Below are 21,046 nucleotides of genomic sequence, written 5' to 3'. Positions count from 1 at the left end.
ACCCACTCTGCCACCTCAGAATCAGGGTGGATACGACATATCTGCTTGATAGTGTTTTATACATCATTATGTGAAGCTACTCTTGGCATCTTTTGGAGGCAGCCATTTTAATTAATTGCTATTCTTTTGTACTTCCTCCCTGAGGTGATTTTTCAGAATCTTTAACTATAAATCTAATCAGCAAATTCCTGGGTCTATTTAAATATTGACATTTAAAAATTTTTTAGGATAGCAGTAAACATTAATGAGATAGAGGATATAGAAGAGAAATGAAATATAATTGCTGTTGGAGTTCATTAAAAAAAAACAAACTTTTCCTAAGCGTTAAACTGAAACACATTATCTTCAGAGCATGATGTTTCTAAGCCATGTTTGAAGGTCCAACCACAGTTTAGAGTAACTAGTACAGAGTTCAAATGAGTTATAGTAAAAAAAAAAAAAAAAAAAAAAGACCACAAACAAACCCAAATTCTGAATGTCAAACTAGAATTCTAATAGACTCTAAAATTCACTTAATTAGAAGCCTAGAATATTAAGGCCAACAATTTTTGAACCACTGGATAAACTCTTTGATAAAGGAAGCCTATTGCCATATATCACAGCTGCATTGCCATCCTCTGGCCTTAACTTTTTAGAGATAGAATTTAGGTCCCGCTCCACCCCAATTTTTCTCATTTTAAAGAATTGGCGTGGTTTATCTTGAATACTGAGAACAAACTGAGGGCTGATAGGGGTGGGGGAGGGGGGAAGGGGGTGATGGGCATGGAGGAGGGCACTTGTTGGGGATGAGCACTGGGTGTCATATGGAAACCAAGTTGACAATAAACTATGATAGAAAAAAAATAAAATAAAGAAAAAGAATTGGCATGGTTTGGACTTAACATGGGGGAAAAGGGGCTCTGTCATAGCTTTGTTACCACTCCCGTCAAAATTCTGTAATGGAGTGGTAGATTAAAGATGGCCATACATTCTCTGCTCTTTTTCACATTGAAAATGAATACTTTCCTTTTCCTTGAATCTGGATTGGGCTTAGTGACTTGCTTGATCAATAGAATGCAGCACAAGTGACATTCTGGGGGTGTTGAGACCATTTTATAATTAAAAACATTTTTTTATGTTTATTTTTGGGAGAGGGAGAGACAGAGCATGAGCAGGGGAGGGGAAGAGAGAGTAGGAGATACAGAATCTGAAGCAGGCTCCAGGCTCTGAGCCGTCAGCACAGACGTGGGGCTCGAACTTATGAACTGAGAGATCATGACCTGAGCCAAAGTCAGCTGCTTAACTGACTGAGCCGCCCAGGTGTTTGGAGACAGTTTTATAAGAAGCTTTTTGACTTTTACCCAAGCCTCTTGAAATGCTCTCAGTCTGGGAGCCCTGAGTTACCGTGTAATTGCCTGAGACCACATAGCTGGAGAGGCCGTGTGTAGGTCATCTGGTCAGTGTTCGAACAGAGTTCAGCCTTGTAGCCATCTCCATCCCTGCATACACGTGAGTGAAGCCATTTTGGGCCTCCAGACCAGCCTCCTCACCTGCTAAGTATTACAAGGGACTTCATATCGATCCCTCTAGGAATAGAAGAACAGCCCAGCCAAGCCTGCTGGAGTTCTTGACCCCTGAAATCATGATATAATAAGATGGTTGTTATTTCAAGCCATTAAGTTTTGGAGTAGTTCATTAAGCAGCAAGAGATACCAGGACAAATAGTGACATACTGATCTTTATGCTTAAAAAGAGAATGAGGTGAAAGGAAAAAAAAAAGGTGGGCTGATTGGAAAAGGTGAAGGGGTTGGAATGGAGTGGAAGGAGATCATAAAAGCCCTGGACGCAAATGACAGATGGGCTAGGGATTTAGAAGACTTTATAGCAGGTTAAAAAAATCAGAGTCACAAATTTTTTTATCAGGCTACTACTATGATTGGCCCGACTTCGTAGGGCTTCAGAAGGAAAAAAGCAGTAAGGTCTTGTGTCCTGCAGATGCTGTGAGCAGTAATGAATAAACATGACAAATAAAAATGCTTTGAATAAGAGCTGAAAATGCTAAAGAGGAGCAATCTTTGCACCTACTGAAAATCGTTCATCGGATGATTTCAAATTGAAGTATCTCAGGAGAAACTAACTTTGAAAACACAAACAGATTTTTATTTTTTGTACTTTTATTGAAAAGGTACATTTAAAAAAATACACAGACATTTTACCATTTACAGATTGCAGATATAGATGCTCTAAAAGAGTTCACTCTATTTTGTTGTTTTATGATGCCTCTTGCCCCTGATACCACAAACATTCCAGTCTTGTTGATACCAGTTTAGAAAGGGGGGCATGGGAGCGCGACCTGCAACATATTCAGTGAACAGAAAGACAAATTGTTCAATTATAAATTTTTTTATCTTCTGTACATTATTGCATTAGGGAGCCACAAAATTATGTAGCATCGTTACAAATGAAAACAGGTTAAAAATGAAGATAATTACGTAGAAATACATGGATTCATTGTCTCCTTGCAGAATGCACAAGAGGTGCAAGAATGTGCAATTGAGGAAGCTCTTTTTCTGGTTGTATACATTTGCTTAGCAACTCAAACTCGTGAGGAAGCTACAAAATAAGTTAAACAAAAATAGCAAACAGATAGTAATTATAGCTATGTTATATGGCTTTCTAGTTCTTTTCAATATCACCAAATGAAACGTAAAATAAAGAAAATACATTATCTTTTGTTCTCTTAAAGAGAGAATTCAAGCTACTTTGCTTCCTAACATTTACACAGCGACTAAAAAAATGTGGAATTCAGACAAGAGATACAGATCTAGTACTACACAGGATACAACAGTACTTGGGTCTAGAACAGTACACAATCCCTGTCAACAACAGTACACCGTAAAAGGGAAACATTGTGATCCGTTGGTAAGATGGTGTCCACAAGCAAGCACTTGTGTTCGTTCATCTATTTTTGTTCCACACTAGAATGTGCCCAGTTCGATTCCAGAGTTATTTACAGACGTGTGAGGAAGACCCTAGTTTTCAAGTCTGTCAGGAAAATATTCCTTGTCGTTCCTAAGCCAGATCACACCCATGGAAAAATAGAGAATGGTTTATAGATACATTTTTTTTTTCTGACCAATACATTTGCAAGAAACCAAATATCTCAGATACACAAATCGAGGTCGGGGTGTGGGTGGGGGGGCTGGGAGTGGGGAGAACAGGGGGATAAAGCCTGTGCTGCTCAGATCCCTAGTTTCGGGAGCGGTCCCTAAAAGCACTCTTGAGCCTAGTGATTTCTTAGTCTTTGGAGTCGGGGCCGCCGTGGCGCGCCGCGCGGTGTGGCCGGGGTGGGGGCCCGCGACGCGCCCCTCGGGCCTCCCGGGGGCGCCGCGGGGCGGGCGGGCGGCCGTCAGTAGGGCGCGAAGAGGATGGAGGCGGGCGTGGCGCGGATGGGCCCGTGGCCCGGCCGCAGCAGAGCCGGAGGTATGGCCGTCGCCTGGAACAGCGACGCCGACGGCCGGGGAGGCAGCGACAGCGCCGACGACACCGCCGCCGCCGCCGCCAGAGGCGACGACAGGAAGGCCGGGGCCAAAGGCTTCATCATGTCTTTCTGGAATGCAAGTTTTGCCTGTCGGAGGGAGAAAACCAGGAACGGGGTGGGGATAGTGTTTTGCGTAAGCGACACGGACGTTAAGGAGTCACATTTTAAAAATCTTTGCTCTCTGGAAGTCAAGAAATGAGGTTCGCAACGCTGGCTGCAAAGGCTCTGGGTACACCTTTACTTGGATCTGTTTCCATTTCAGCTCTTTTTGGTGGTCTTTGCCCCTGGGCCTGAGGACACCGGAGGGCCTCTCTGAATAGATACTAAAGCTATTTTATGCTGCTTCTCACAAAGAAAAAACAAACATACCCAGAAGGTTTCCTGCTTAAATAACGGAGCTCAATTTAAAATTCTGACTTGTCCTAAACCACAGTGCAGCCTTGAGAGAGGGGTTTTTGTTTTGTTTTGTTTCTGAGAATATCCATGACCTTTCACTTCTCTTTGAAGAGCTGCACTGGGTGAGCTAACTGGGGTTCAAGACATTAGGGGCTTATTAAAAGACACGACAACAGTCAGTTTCACACCTCTCGCTCTGGCCACTTAAAGAATATTCCCTGAAAAACTGCAGCCAACTCAAATTTCTGTCATTGGGAATGACGGTAAGTGTGCTATAAACGTTCTCTATTTAAAGGAATCCCAAGGTGGAATCTTCCTGTGAAGTAAGAAATCAATCCTTAATTTCTCTCTTTTGCAATCAGGAGAAGCTTTGCACACTGGATTTGTTTAATGCAGGTAACACCTGCTTGCAGCATCAGATGGAGGCTTTGCAGAAGCGGGGAGCATCGCCTCCAGCTGGCCAATCCGGTTTCAACTTCAAATGGAATGCCACACTGGGCTCAGTCCCAGGGAGATTATGAAATCCATCCATCTGGGTATTTATATGACATCTATTGCTGGCGCCCCTGGGTATTTTTGCAAAGAAACTGAAAGCAGCACATATTGAGAGCAGGTAGGACAGGCTGAATACCAACATGCCTGCTAGACAAGGGAAGAGAGGAATACAAACACTTTCATTTCCGGAGGCAGGGGTGCGTGGGGGTGCAGAGGGGAGATGGAGGAGGGAGAAGAGGGAGAGCCCTCTAGAAAGCGAGAAGGCATTAAGTGGATTTTGTTTTAGGAAAGCAAGCCCTCTTCCCAGGCACAACACGTTCCGGGATGCCTTGGGCATTACTGGTCTGTGTTCCTGAGTCTTTATTTTTCTTTATAAGCTAAGGAAGTAGGCTGTTGGAAAAGGTTCCTGGTGATGAGTAAGGTATTAGCTTCTAAAGAGGTTCCGTTTCTGTTCTGTAAAGAGGCTTCCTTCAAGGTGTCCTACAGCAGGGACTAAGCAGTCCATCCTGAAACTTCTGTCTGTGAGGGCTATTTAAATTCACAACCTTTCAGGACCAATTAGTCCCCAGGCCCTCCTAAACCACAGTCCCTGCCCAAGGCAGCAAGGCAGACCCACAAAACTGGTGAGCAGGTGAGGTGAACTTACTGCTAAAATGCTTGGGCTCCGCTGGAGTTTGTTGTAAGGGCTGTATTTCGGCTTCAGTGGCTTCCCTGCAACTCGATCCTTATGCCTTCGGCTAGAAATGTGCTGAAAAAAGTTTGATGCATTAGCTGAATCTAAATGTGAGCTTTATTCCCTGTCAAATATAGCTCCTAGATAGATGTAGCCGGTTGCTCCATTCCCGGTTCTAAGTTCACAGTTCCAAGGTGATGTGGCTAAGATCACTACGCTACACTTGCTCCCCACTCAATTTTTTTTAATGTTTATTTTTGACAGAGAGAGATTGAGAGCATGAGCAGGGGAGGATCAGAGAGAGAGGGAGACAGAGGATCTGAAGCGGGCTCTGTGCTGGCAGTAGGCAGCCCGATGTGGGGCTCAAACTCAGGAACCATGAGATCATGGCCTGAGCTGAAGTCAGATGCTTAACTGACTAAGCCACCCAGGCGCCCTTCCCCCGCCCCCTCCCCACTCAACTGTAATGCCTCTATTCCTTTCCTTTCTCTGTAGTACATACCCTGCTTTGCCTGTTCTTACCGCCACGACTAATGAATCTGTCTCCAAAACCAGACTTTTGGTCTTTGAAAGACAGGCTGAACGTCTTGTCTTCCAGAAGTTTCTGCTCGACTAGAAGTTCCAGATGACTGCTGTGCTTATCTGTCCCTAACACCTGTCCTGGATCTGGCTTATAGTAAAAATACCCACTTTTGTGGATATGCAAGTATTTGGTGCAAACTTTTTCTTACGTGCATGTTATGTCTTGTGTGTATCATGTAAACATTTATCTATGAGCGTAGTGAGAACCGCTACATAGATTAGATACACAATCAAGTGGTGACCCAAACAACAGTGAATACTAACTAACTCAGGATACATTACCTGTTTGAGTTGAATTTCTGAATTAACATGAACATCACAGATTTCACAATGAAATGTCTTATTTTGTAGTCCTGACCCCTTACTGCCATTCTGCATCTTTAATCTTGATCCAGGTCTAGGATAGGACTTAATTGGACCAGCTCCATTACGAGCTTCAACCATGGTCTTGTGTTTAGATCCTAAGACAGAAAGAGACATATGGTGAATAGCTATTTAAGAACTGAATAGATCTATGAACAGCTCTTTGTTTTCTTATCCTTGAGAAGTATATCTTCAGGATGAATTTCTCATTGCTTTTTAAAAAAGAACAATCATTTTCATGCTGATTACAAACACTTTTTATTTATTATAAATGATAATGCTGCTTATTCAACATATTTTCATTGTAAAAAATGGGAAAACATGAGTCCATTAGAAAGAAAATATGGAAAATATAAAAAAGCATAAGAAAATAAAGATTAGCTATGTTTTCACCACTTAGAGATAACCAGTGTTATTATTTTAGTTTAAAATTTTTTTCTAACATTTTATTTATTTTTGAGAGACAAAGACAGAGCACAAATTGGGGAGGGGCAGAGACAGAGGGAGACACAGATTCCAAAGCAGGCTCCAGGCTCTGAGCTGTCAGCACAGAGCCGGACGTGGGGCTTGAACCCACTAATCATGAGAACATGACCAGAGCTGAAGTTGGAAACTCAACCAACTGAGTCACTCAGGCACCCCTCATTTTTAGTTTTTTATTCAGGTTTTGTTTTGTTTGTATACTAAAAAATTATATTTTCAAAACTGGGATCATACTAGTTAAATATCCTGCAAATTTCACATAGCAAATCATATACTTTTTAAAGTAATTACATTTTAATGACTGAGTAATATATTCTCTCATATTGGGTTACTATAAGTTATTCGACATTTCCCTACTGAGGGATTTTTAAATTGTTTCCCCCCTTTTTTTACTAAGTGTGTTGCAGTGAACATTATGCATAGATATTTATCTTCATCTCTGTCACTTCATCATAATGAGTTTTGGGAAATATTAGATGCTTTTGAGGGAATAAAAAACAGAATAGGTTTTATCTTCAACTTGCTTTAAGCTTTTGCCTTGCAGTTTCCAAAGTTATTATATCTTACTTTTCTTAAAATCAGTCTTTTGAATCAAAAAAGTGGAGAAGACATTGAACAAACCTAATGTTAGAACAACAAAAGATACAATATTCTGAAGGGAAAGGTTGGTTTTGTTATAAACATTATTTAAATTCAAATGATAGCTGCTAACCTGTGTTGTGGGCCTCTAGCTGTGACAGGGAGTTCACAGCCACTTTGCATAGTGAACAATACAGTAATTTTTTGGCTTTTTCTTCTTCTGATTCAGAAACTGTACCAGGAGCTCCATTTGTGCTCTTTGAGGGGGAAGTGGCTGCTCCAGGTGGCAGGGGTGTCGTGCCGGGTTTGAGGAGAAACGAGCCACCGTCAGAGCCTGATGGCTGACTGGAACTGTTGACTTTTAGCTTCCCTTTATCTTCTAAGAGAGACACAGAAGAGATCGTATTAAAGCTCTGCACATCGTATAAACACAGGCAAATTGACATAAAGGAATTAAAACTAGAAATTTGATTGTTATATGTAGTTTTCATTTCCAGACTGAAAAATAACTCCATGCCATCAATTTCCAATATCAGCTCACCTGACTAAGAATATGATGACTTATGAAAAATGACTTATTTCTCTCACTGGCAGCAGGTAACTTTCTGAAAGCTTTCAGTTGTAAGTTATGCTCCAGAGAGGTCTTCAGTGTGTAAGAAAACCAACTACCTTCCAATACAATTACACGAAATAGTGGTCACATGAAATAAATCATTAGTCAATGGTAGTTTCATTTGACTATTCATTCTTTAATTAGGACATAAATATAAAGTTAAAACTCATCTTTTATACCAAGTTAAAATTTTAACATTGAGGTGTTGGGGTATAGATGAGAGAAGACACATGGTTAATTTTTTATTTTTTTTTTATTATTTTTTTTTAATGTTTTTTTTTTTTTTTTTTTTTTATTTCTAGGAGAGAGAGAGAGACAGCGTGAGCAGGGGAGGGTCAGAGAGAGAGGGAGTCACAGACTGAAACAGGCTCCAGGCTCTGAGCTGGCAGTCAGCACAGAGCCCGACGCGGGGCTCGAACCCATGAACCGCGAGATCATGACCCAAGCGAAAGTCGGACGCTTAACCGACTAAGCCACCCAGGCGCCCCGACACATGGTTAATTTTGATTATGATTAGTTAAATTTTTGCTGCTCTTTGAATGGCAAAGTAATTTGTCTAAAATACAAGATGCAAAGATTTCATTCATTATACTTAATACTGCCAGTCTAAATTATAAGTTGTTTTTTCTTTTAAGTAAACTCTACCCCCAATGTGGGGCTCGAACTCATGACCCCGAGATCAAGAGTTGCATGCTCTGTTGACTGAGCCAGCCAGACACCCCTAAATCGTAAGTTCTAAGTAATGACATTAACCAGAAGCACAATATGAAGATTAGCCAAATCATGTATAGACATCTTGGGCATTTTGATCATGTAGCTACTAAATGCTTATAATTCTCAAGGCCCATGGTGCAAGCTATAAGATGGGACAGAGTGACTTTAACAGACTCTAGCTCTTAGGGGTTCATTTGCTATTCAAGACAAGTTCTATTCAGTGGCCTCTTTGGAAAAGAAACTGGAACTTCGTAGGCAACAGCCTAATGCATCAGACATGTAAGTTGAGTAGAGCCAGTGCTTTTAGAAAATGTCTATAGATATGCTGACAAACTCTTATTAAGAGAAGAAGGAAATTAAAATGAATGCTTATTTGTTAATTGACCTAGCTAATTTGGAGCTGTGTACCATGGGCCTGGATCATGAAGAGGGAAGAAGTGACCAGGGGAACAGCAAGCCTGATAGTGTGTGTCTGTTCTGCATATGGGGCAAAGCTGGAGCTTTCATATACATTAAAAACACCAGGAGATCATATTTCTACTTGTTTGATTTAGGGATCAACAGTTGATTTCTATCCTGTGTGCTGCATTGGGTCTATCCGGGTCAAGACTAGCAGCGCTCTATAGATGAATCCCAGATCTGGATGGTGTTTGGAATAAGTGAATGCTCAGATCCCTTTTTATCCTGGGGTTTCACAATCTATATTCCTTTTCAGCAAGTTTATTAAAACTTCAGGATGCCACAAAGTGTGATGGAAAAGACCTTAGACTTTTACTAAACAGAACCTCCACAGTATGAGAGAAGGGAATAAAATCAATCTTCCTACATGGTAATAGTCAGTAAATTAGATTGAAGATTATTTCCGGCTTAGAACTCCCTCATCTATAAGGATCCCTTAGCATGATTTTACAATTTTATAGAACTCACAAAGCAGTGAAATAATTCAGTAATCTTAACATTTGCTCCTATGAAATTACTCTGTTTCTCGTGATGGAAACTTAAATTATTGCATAGTAAAATCTTTTATATAAATTTGACCTAAGGAATCTGACCTGTTTTAGTCATTTACTCATTCTCTCTTATTCATATTTATTTCATTCTCCTTTATATTGGTCTCCCTCATATGCTTTTACACTTTTATAGAACGATACAACTTACAAAGTGCTATTGCTTACATTATCTTATTATCTCTCATAACAAACTTGTGAAGTAGGCAAGGGGGAAAAATAATCAGCCCTATCTTATTTTTTAATATTTTAAAAGTTTATTCATTTATTTTTAGAGAGAGAGAGCATGGGGGAGGGCAGAGAGAGAGAGATGAAGAGAGAGAACCTCAAGCAGGGGCTTGATCCCACAAACTGTGAGATCATGACCTGAGTCTAAAACAAGAGTTGGACACTTAACCAGGTGAGCCACCCAGGCACACAAGTCATTTCTATCTTAAAGATGAGAAAACTCACGCTCCTCAAAATTGAATAATGTCCCACAGATTAGTAGGTGGCATAAATGAGCATGGTGTTTTCTGCAACTATTCACCGGGTAGTGCATTAATCTTCCTGCACAAAGGGTGGACTCCATATGGCATTAACATTATAAAAGGCATATAACGGTCACCAGAGATGTGATAAAGCTGTTGCTTTGTTTAGTTTCCAGGCATATTTGCCTTAAATGAAAATATCTAACCCTATTCAACAAACTGAGAATATGGACAAAATTATTTTTTCCTCTTTATTCCTATTTCTTTAAGAAAAATTAAACAGATTTCCTTTCTATATCTCCTTTTCAGAAGAGGTCATTTATTCATTAAAAATGCTTATTAACAAAATGCTAATTACTGACAATGTGCTAGACACTGGAGAGAATAGTAAATAAAGCAGGTATAGACCTTAAGAGAATAAAAGTTCAGCAGGGGAAATGAGGTAGTCATTCAGAGATCTCTAACTTATGAGAGCTTGGAGCAGGAAGTGATTTCTTCTGGTTCAGAAGAAAGATACATTCTTCTTAAAGGAAGTGATATTTTGGCCAGAATTTGAAGGTGAGATTTAGATAAGGATAGAATAAAGTGAGAAAGAGTAGGAAGTGAATGGTTACAGGTGGAAACATAAGGAAATGCTTAGGTGGTAGAAAACGGGGTTTGCTTGAATACCTGCTAGTTCAGCATAGGTGATGACAATGGGTGTAATGAGAGATATTATAAAGGTAAATTGAATCAGAAGGTAGAAAATATCTTTAAAACTAGTAAAATGGATACCAAGGGAGGCCATTTTCCTTTAAAAATATCAAGAGATAGGGTAAATTTAACATTTACATAAATTATGTTCTAGTTTTTATCCTCTAGGTAGGCCAGAGTCTTAATCTTTGTGAATACTAGGGATCAATTTTGCTTTGAAATGTGTAAAAGGTTGCATCATATTGAGGAAATTCTGCCATTGGGTTGATACTAGCTCATTAATAAAATAGATCCTAAAACCACCAAAGCAGTACTATACTTAAATTTTAGCATTCTTTCTGGGTGTGGAGATTTATAAGCTTCCAAAGCCTAATTTTATTATTCCTCACTTTAATTGCTTTATATTTTTATCAAAATCCATTATATTATTTTTCTTTCCTTATTGGCATTTTTAAAGCCTCCTTATTTTGTGTATTTGAAAGTTTAATTAATGTACTGTTTACTTCTGTTTCTTTTAATAAAGATGCATGTCATCTGGAACTTCTGGTTCATATGAATTCCATTTTCAAGTATTCCCTCACCTAATGTTAATTAGCAGGGCTTCTGACTGTCTTCATTATTTTCTGATTACCTAAACGCCTTTTTTAAGGTTTCATCCTACAGGACTTGGAAGCAAAATTTGCTTAGCTGCATCAGAATTACCCTTTGTAACAAATGTCTGTAATTTATGCATCCAAGTGAATTTAATTCTTCAAAGTGGCGATCCGCATCAATTCATTATTTTCCGAAGTTCTAAGCATTTTGAAAACCTCTTGTTTTGGAACTGTTTTAATATCTGTTGGTAAACCATGTGAAGGAAATCAGTTTTCAATATTAATTTATCATAGTTATTTTTTACAAGAAAACTTTACTTAGGTTAACCTACCTATTCCTCAAACTTAGTACTATATTCCTCAAAACACAGCCTCAGAGGACTAATAAGCTAACACATGATGAAAAGAACATGCTGGAAGTTCTTTTTTTTTTTTTTTTAAGTTAAGTTTTATTTATTTTGAGAAAGATAGAAAGCAAGCAGGGGAGGGACAGAGAGGGAGACAGAATCCTGAGCAGCCTCTGCACTATCAGCACAGAGCCCGATGCAGGGCTTGAACTCATGAACCATGATAACATGACCTGAGCAGACCTAAGCAGAAATCAAGAGTAGGATGCTTAACTGACTGAGCCACCCAGGTGCCCCAGAACATGCTGAATGTTCTGAAAGCAGCTTTCAGAAACTAATCCTGTTAGTAACAAGAAGACTCATGTCCATATATAGGTCTTAATTTAAAAACAATCAAAATAATATTCTAACTACATTATAGACCTTATATTTTGAAGTGGGACTTTGACAGCTATAATCCAATTTTTATGAGTCCACTTACAAGATTTAATCTTCAGTTTCATGCTATCAATATAAGTTTTTTCTAACCAAGTTTCAATGGTTTAATAATAGATACATAATTTATATATTTATGATCATTATAGGAAATAAAGTCAGACAAAAAATAAAAATCACCCATGATTCCATCACCTAAAATAAAAATCAGCAAACTTTTCTGAAAAGCACCTGATGGTAAATATATTAAGCTTTGTGGGACATACTGTTTCTCTTGCAGCTACTAAGCGTTGCTATTATGGTAGGAAAGCAGCCACCGGTATGGCTGTGATCTAACAAAATTTTATTGACAAAAGTAGGCAGCACGCTAGATTTAGCTCACAGGTAGTAGTTTGCCAACAGTTGACCTAGATTACTAAAATGATACCTGTTACTTCACACTTTTACACAGTACTATATGTGAATAGACAGAAACATGATGTAACTAACATTTTTCCAATGGTAATAAATCAAGAATATCTTTCCATGTCAATAAATGTAGAATTGGATCATGATTTACAACAAATGATATTTACCTATATGGATGTACTATAATTTATTTAAATACTCTTCTTTTGTTACTTGGGTTATTTCTGGTTTGCACTCTTAGAACATTAAAAAGATACTGAATGAGAGTTTGGTTGCCTCAGAATGAAGGACACAACCCCAAACTGAAAGCAATTGGCATCAAATCTTAGCACCTTAGAGAAAGTCCCCAAGAAACCCCCAGATACATACTTGTAGATTTATAAGAGGCAGTAAAATGTATCCTGCTACCAACATCCTCTCTTGCACTTCCCTAGACTATATAAGGATTGGAGGACTCACTGGCATCATGAGCTTCTGTTCGGTTTGGTGTTTCTTATTTCTAGCCAAAGTGGTAAAGCTAGAAGTGCATGTAAGAAGGGACACTGGCATTTCATTTTCCAGTGTGACAATTTCTGATCTTAGTGATCCGCCCCTCATCCCAGGTGAAGTAGGGGATAGGAAGGGTGGGGGCTGATAAGCTGGACCAATAAAGGATCAGGAGCTGAAGGACCTGTAATCTCAGTTTGGCATGGCAAGGTTGAGTGAGTTTTCTTGGGGTCAATAGGGCATCTTGAAAGGTGATCAGGCTCAAGCCCTATTTTGGTACCTGACACAAGAAGGCCGATCACTGGGACCCTGGCAGCAAGAGGCTGAGGAGTGGACCTCTGGTATTAGGAGCTGAGGAAGGACTGAAAGACCCACATGAAGACCTTACACTTGGTCCTTGAGAGAGAGAGACAACATCTGGACACCTGCCATGCAGAGGGCATCGGTGATTGTCGATAAGCACAAAACACTGGCCCTTTTATCTTCTCTAATTCCTTTTCTGATCCCTAACAATTGGAAAGGGCAAGAACCAGAAATTACAGGATGGGGAAGAAGGGAAGAACAGACTGTGGCCTTTCCCATGGTCCAACCTGAGCCAGGAAGAAGGAAGTGTTCAGCTGGATAAAGAACCTAAAGTTTCAATAAGACGAGACTTTCTAATTTTAGTATATGTGCTGCCAAAGTGAGCACAGGATGAGATTTTCTGATATCTGATAATAGCTCTGAGGAATGAGAAAGGTATATTCAATAGGGTATACTGGCAATCATGTTTGCAGTCCACTGAATTCATATATTCAGTAAATTGGTTTATAAATAGTACCACGTATAGACATCTCTGTATACTTGTCTAATAATTTCCTTAGGACCTAAGCTCTGAAGAGGACTTACTGGCACAAAGAGTATATACATTTTTGAACTTGTGATGCACATTGCCAAATTGCACCAGAGAGTGGTTGCACAAGTGAACGCTCTTAGAGCTCTCTGTCTGTAAGAGAGTGCCAGCTTCCCTATGCCTTTGACCAGCCTAATTATCCACTGCCTGAGCCAATCTGACAGATAAAATACAGTATCTCATTGTTACCTTGATTTTCATTTTTTATACTAAACGGGTTGAATATCTTTTCATTAGATACATGATAATTTGTGTTTCAAAGTAATTTAAAAAATGCTTAATTCTCTTTTTTTAATGTTTTATTTATTTCTAGGAGAGAGAGAAAGAGAGAGAGACAGCATGAGCAGGGGAGGGTCAGAGAGAGACGGAGTCACAGACTCTGAAACAGGCTCCAGGCTCTGAGCTGGCAGTCAGCAGAGAGCCCGACGCGGGGCTCGAACCCACGAACCGCGAGATCATGACCTAAGCGAAAGTCGGACGTTTAACCGACTAAGCCACCCAGGCGCCCCCCAAAATGCTTAATTCTGAAAGGGAACAAGCTCTTGAACTAAATGCATTTTTGAGAGTTAGTAAATTTTACCCTTAGTAAGAAGTAAACTTTACCATAATAACAAGCTTTCTCTTAAACACAACTAGTAATGTTGTTTGGAGCATGATTCTTAGAAGCTGCATTCAGAGGGGCACCTGGGTGGCTTAGTCGGTTGAGCGTCTGACTTTCGCTTGGGTCATGATCTCACGGTTCGTGAGTTCGAGCCCCGCGTCGGGCTCTGTGCTGACTGCCAGCTCAGAGCCTGGAGCCTATTTCAGAGTCTGTCACTCCCTCTCTGTCTGACCCTCCCCTGCTCGCGCTGTCTCTCTCTCTCCTTGAAATAAAAATAATAAAATAATATAAAAAAAAAATAAAGTATCTGTTTAAAAAAAAAAAAAAAAAAGAAGCTGCATTCAGAGGCACAATACTATTTAGGGAAGTTTGCTTTTATAGAAAGCAAAAAAATTGGCCTAACGACTGTTCCAGGCAGTTATATCTCACAGTGATAGTAGTAGTAACAATAGTAATCCCAAATCAATAGCTGACACTATTTCAATACTCACTGTAGACCAAGCACTATGTTAAGAACTTCTATTCATTATCTCATTTATGTTTCACATATACTAACATGGTAGACACTGTTCCTATCTGTACCATGTAATTTCTTTTTTGCTTATATACTTATATAACTTATATACCATAAGGTACATAAAATTTAGTGAATTTATACATATGTATACATTTGTTGAAACAGAAAATGTATGGAAAATATAATATACAAGATACTGATGTATAAGATATATAGATGTTTCCAACATCCTAGAAAGCTCCCTTGAACTCCCAATCAGTTGGTACTTGCCCTCCCTCCAAATGTACCCACCATTCTCATCTCTATCAACTTAGATCGGTTTTGCCTATTTGTGAACTTCATAGGAGTGTAATCACACAATGTGTATTCTTTTGTGTCTGGCTTCTTTCACTCAACATTATGTGTATGACATTCATCCATGTTGTTGTACTTAGAAGTTTGGTTTTTCTAATTGCTGGAGAGTATTCCATTGTATGACTGTGCCACCATTTATCTATTTTACTACTGATAAACATTTGGAATATTTTCAGTTTTTGAATATTCTTATATGTGTTTTTGGTAGATATTACTCATTTATGTTATATATATATACAACATAAATGTATATGCTGGACCATTAGATGGATAGATCTTATCTATCTGCCTGCCTATCTATCTGTCTATCTGTCTGTCTGTCTATCTATCTATCTATCTATCTATCTATCTATCTATCTATCTATCTGTCTATCATCTATCTCTATCAATCTATTTCTAGCTTTAGTAGATTCTAAAGAGTTTTCCAGAATGGTTGTACTGATTTATATTTCTACCAGCAATGCCTGAGAATTCCAGTTGTTCTGCATCATCCCTAACACATTTATCAGCATTGTGTATTGTCAGTCCTTTTGGTTTTAGCCATTTGGGTTGGAGGTGTAGTCTTATTGAGGTTTTCATTCGTATTTCCCTACTGACTAAGGTAGGACTAAGGTATTTTTATTGGTTGATTAAATACCTTTTTTGGTGAAGTGCTTGGTCAAATCTTGTGCTTAATTTTCTCCCCCTAACTTGAGAAAAGTGCTCAGGAAACAAAGGGCACAACTTTAACAGAATTATTCTTTATACTTTCTGAGGTCACTGAAGTATACTGTTTGTCACTTTGTACAATTAAATTTTCCTTTTTATACTTAGTATTTCACTAGAAGGAACTAGCAACAGAGGAATGCAGTAAAAGGACTGTGGGTATATGCTTTCCTATATTCACAAGCACCTTGTCCAACATCTCATTATTATAGTAAAAAACAAAACAATGCCCACATTACTGCTTAACACTCATTAAACCAAGTTACCTCACTTTGATAAGGAATTCTGAAATCATTCTCCTCTGTTTTATCATCCCATTTTCTGAATAATGAGAAATTAATGGGTGTCAGTCACAGTACTTACTTTCTTACTAGTTGTGCGGTCTTGTGAGAAATGGAGCTAAAAAAGCGATGAAGGCTCTGTATCAGACCAACTCCCCACCCCCCAAAACCCCAAGTCAAATAACACTGCAAATCTGTATGTTTGTTGATTGGTGTGGCTGTAGGTCTTCCTAACCCTTTGCTACATTTGTCCGCTCCTTATCTACACATTTGACACAGTAAAAGTGATGGAAGCCACCAACTGATGACAGATATTTTAAAGTTCAAAGTGGAATTCCATTAAGATAGTTAATGGATTCCGGAGAGGGAGGGGTAGAAAAGGCAGCAGCATAAAAGTTACAAGATGAACAAGCCAATTTAGTACCTTGGAGTTCTTTGCAAAACAAAATGTAACAAAAGATGGACAGACTCTAGAGCGTTGCTATATTGGTGTATGCACAAAGAAAGGAATATTCATTTGTAGTAGAGCGAGTCTGCACTGTCTGGAAGAGCACGAAGAAAAGACCACCACTGTAGGTAACAATCAGATGCAGCAGTCACTTTACCTCCTTCTGTTTATTAGATGTTTTCCTGAAATGTATGTGACCTTGGAAAATAGTAGTAATTTGAACGTACTATTTAAAAGATTTTTTTGAAACATAGTACTCTTGTTAATGCAATAACCCCATATTATTATTTTAAAATTCTATAATCTTACAGATTTGATTTGCTTAAATTAGAAACATAGATAGTGAAAAGTTATATACCCAAAGAACAGGTCAATAAATCAGACAAATGGGAAAAAATGGGTTCTATTAAAGGAAAGAAACACAGTCAGTCAGCTTCCCTATGGAAAATGTATCCTTAAGTTCCCTACCAATATTATCCACCTCTCATTAGCAAATGTCTGATCTCCCGTTTCTTAGAGAAATGAGGAAGCTGGACAAGTTTGTCCCTGATGTTACATTTTCTTCTATCTGCACCTGTTTTCTTTACATCTCTGAGGAAGAGGTATATGCTTCTCCTCTCTATCTTTTACATTTCTTCTTTCTTTCCTATAGTTCTGGCTATTTTCTTTCTACTGGGTTCTTTATTTCTGTTTACAAAATGCTGAAAACTCCATGTTCCAAAAGTCATTCCCTGACTTGGTTCATTATTGGCATCTTCCACAATCTTCCCTTTGGTCAGGACTTGAAGTGGTCATGAGATGTGGTTCTTCCACTTCCTTTCTTCCTGTTTATCCTTACCCTCCTGCAAATTCCATGGCCTCTGTCCAGTCTTCTCTTGTTTTGGGCACAAGTTCCTTCCTGAAATGCTTTTCCCCCTTGACGTCCACAAACACTGGCCTTGGCTGGTTCTCTAAGCTCACTCTAGGCCCCCTTCACCAGCTTCTGTTCTTTTGCCTACCCCTAAGTGTTGGCATGCCTCAAGATTTCACTCTTGTCCTCTTTTGGGTGTTATATGATCTAATTCACTCCAATAGACTCTTCTACCACATTGACATAGATTCCTAAATCCATAGGTGAAATCTCTTCTTCACAGGTTCAAGATCTTTTTCCCCTAATAATTTGTGGGATATCTATTTCTACATGTTTCATGCATATTTCAAACTCAACATGGCTGGTACTGAATAAATGATAAGTTCCACATAGGGGCGCTTCCAAGTAGTTCCCATTTTAATCAATGACATTACTAGTTGTATGTCAGAATTGCCAGCAATAACTCTTGAATTCTTTCTTCTCTTGCCTTCTATGTTTAATAAGCGGCCTAAGTTTATTGATATCGTCTTCTAAATATTTCTTCTATCAGTCTTATCCAACAGACAGTGAATCAGCATCTACTATGTGCCACTTCTTCATTTTAGGCCCTCGATGTTCATTGTGGATTACTATAAAACTTCTTTCTAGATCTTACTACTTCTAGTCCCCAAGCCCATCTCCTGTCTCCTCCCCTTCCTTATATTCTCATAATCCTCTTCATATAGTTATATGTTGACCTTGCATTAGCTATAATTTTTTCACAATTAAAATTATTACCAAGACAGAAAGATTCTTGAGTCCTACAACAATGTCCTAATTCATCTTTGTGCCCGGTGTAAAGAAAGCCATTGGTGGGCAATAATATGTTGAAATAAAGAATGTTCAATTCATACAGTGCCTTTTAGCTTCACAAATAAAAATAGTAGAAATTAACTGTTAATGGCTGAATAATAACCAGTGAAATAAATATAGATAGAACAGATATTTCCACTACTGATTATGTAAAATATTTATATCATTGTTGCTGAAGATATATATAAGCAACCAATATTTAATGTCATTTGAGGTTGAAACAATTCTCTTAAGAATACATCCTTGAGATGTATTAGGACAGAGTCATAACAAAAAGTACATGTGCCAGGTCAAATATTTTGATTTGATAAAATGAAAAAATCTATAGTTTTTATTATCTCCTTTATTAGGAATCCTACTAGAACTTGCATATAAGCAATAAGCATGTATCTATGCCAGGAAATCTGAAGCACATGTGAAAACAAAATATTATCAAAGTATAGCCCATCTTCTTTGCAACTAAACTGATACCCTGTCATCACGGCAAGGTTTTAGTCATAGCAACACTATGAGTCTTATGTTTGAAGATTCATGAGAGGTTTATAGCTCAACAATCCACTTTGGGCAATGTGGTAAGCAGCCATTAACAAATAACATCACAGTATATTCGTTTATAACATCACAGTATATTCATTTGAGTTATCAACAATTACATGATTGATATATTTATGCAATACTATTCTTTCAGAAATTCCAAATACTATGGCTTATGTCACTATTTAATTTTCCCCACCGTTTAAGGTAATAGATGTCCATTATTGAAGGTGTCAATTTGCAGGTTTTGTGTCTTAGTGATGATACCCTTCATGGCCAACGAAGATCCCCAAGGCACATAATGTTTATGACAGGCGGCCTGACATTGACCCAGTACATTTGGAGTCCTCTGCCACCCATTTAGTTCCTTCCAACTAGACTCCTCATTTATATTTGATCTAATTCCAGGTGTCCCTAAGCATTACCCACCATAGTAGAGTATAGGCTGGTTTATCTCACAACACCTACTAGGTCAGCTGACTTGCTTTATTAGTCACAGGATTTCTTGTTGGAAAATGTCTGATCTCAATGCCTCACTTGAGGGTGAACTGCTGAATCACCTTTGGAAACAAAGAGTTCTCTCTATGGCTTATGCCATTTTGCAGATGTGGAAAACAAAATAGACTACTTATATGACAAGCTCAGAGACACAAAAAACCAAGAATAGACATGGAAATTAAAGCTATTTTTAAAAAATTCTCAGAGCACTCAAATATTATACATCGGGTCAAGCTGATGCTGGTGGAGACTTTTACATCTAATGCTACATTACCATGCATCTAGCTAAATCCCAGAAACCCTGCCTCTTCAAGCACGGTTGATCACTCTGAAGCTTGCTAATTCCTAATTAACTATGTTTATATGTGATTTTCATATCTTGGCCTTTAGACTAATCCTGGAAGCAGGGAAAATTGTCTGCGAATTAAAGTGACTCTTTACTGAATCAGAATCTGTACGTTCTTACCTTAAAATCAACAACAACAAAAGCATATTTATTTTAAGTAACTTAGGACCCATGAAAGTTAGGTGGCCAATTTTGTAAGTCCAAAATAGGTCCTGTGCTGTAATTTTCTGCCAGAAAACAACCCTGAGTTAGGATATCCTGATCTTTCCATTTGAAAGCCCATGTCAGTTGGGTTCTAGTCATTGGGCTACACCATGCAGTGAGTCTGTGGCCCAGTGAAATGACAGTCATTGCCCAGCTCTGCACGACAACTGCCCTGTTGTCTTTCATGCCACTTGGCTGGGGAGCAGAAGCTGCCATTCTCACATTCAGATAAAACAGTGGCATCTCCAAATATCACCCTGTTAAAAGCCGGCAGCCTACACTCTGTATCAACGAGCTGGCACTGATATTAGTGAACGTGTCACTTTTCTAAGGGAGCACAAAAGAGGGCTTGTTTGCTAGAGTTTGAATCTAATGAACAGCTTTCTCCTATCTTGTGTAGTTTTCCAGGCATTTGACTTGTACAATAGAGAACTCATATTTCAAATCCTCCAGGTTGAAAATTTGCCCCTTTTCCTATTTGTCACTGAGACATGTGAAACAGTTATTTCTGAGGCACCTTTATTATGGAAAACAGAATAAGTAACTCATGTCACTCAAATCAAGTCCCTCAGGAAGTAGGTCCAGTAATGATTCAAAAGCCAGGAATAAGATTAAAAACTAATTTTCTAGGTGGAATGAGGAGCAGGTTCTTTTTCTTCTAAATGAATGGCCCTTTACAGAGGAAACCGATTCACGAGGTACAAGGAAAAACATCTGAATCCTGCTCCTCCCACCTCTTTCCTCTCTAGATGTAGAGTTTAGGGGTTAGCTTTGAAACTCCAGGTAGAGTGGAGTGCACACTGACAATGGAAAGGTCAGCCTGAGAGTGACTGAGGAAACCAAGTCTTCCTTCATCTAAAAAAATGTATCTTTATTTAATAGAGAAAATAGAAAAAAAAAAATTGCTTTCTGCCAACAAGCTCATCACCCCAGGCTGCTCCATGGAGACAAGTATGGGCTATCCCTGTTCATGGACCTACCTGGGTGCTGCCTATCCTAAGGAGATGCAGATATTTGGGAGCTAGACTGCCCAGGTGTAGAAAAGCTACTAATCTTTTTAAAAACATAGTGCTAAAGGCCAATCATACTTTTACATTTTGAGTCTAG

The 21,046-nt window shown here is 38.8% G+C and overlaps 1 protein-coding gene across 4 annotated transcripts in view; it reads right to left on the bottom strand.

Moving 5' to 3' along the window:
• Positions 1-3,110: 3,110 nt before the first annotated feature.
• Positions 3,111-21,046, bottom strand: part of ZNF385B (zinc finger protein 385B) — a 319,758-nt gene continuing 301,822 nt past the window's right edge. For all 4 annotated transcript variants that reach the window (XM_039219068.1, XM_039219069.1, XM_039219071.1 and 1 more), the window contains 4 exons: positions 7,225-7,470; positions 5,949-6,127; positions 5,058-5,159; positions 3,111-3,607 (listed from right to left, as the gene is read on the bottom strand). In XM_039219068.1, coding sequence (XP_039074999.1) covers positions 3,389-3,607; positions 5,058-5,159; positions 5,949-6,127; positions 7,225-7,470 — 746 coding nt within the window. In that variant the 3' untranslated portion in view covers positions 3,111-3,388. The remainder of the gene's footprint in view (positions 3,608-5,057; positions 5,160-5,948; positions 6,128-7,224; positions 7,471-21,046) is intronic.

The sequence above is a fragment of the Hyaena hyaena genome, unplaced genomic scaffold, assembly GCF_003009895.1.
Source record: "Hyaena hyaena isolate Hyena2069 unplaced genomic scaffold, ASM300989v1 scaffold_785, whole genome shotgun sequence".
Lineage (NCBI taxonomy): Eukaryota > Metazoa > Chordata > Mammalia > Carnivora > Hyaenidae > Hyaena > Hyaena hyaena.
The sequence above is the reverse complement of the archived record's forward strand: the minus strand, read 5'-3'. Positions and strand labels throughout refer to the sequence as shown.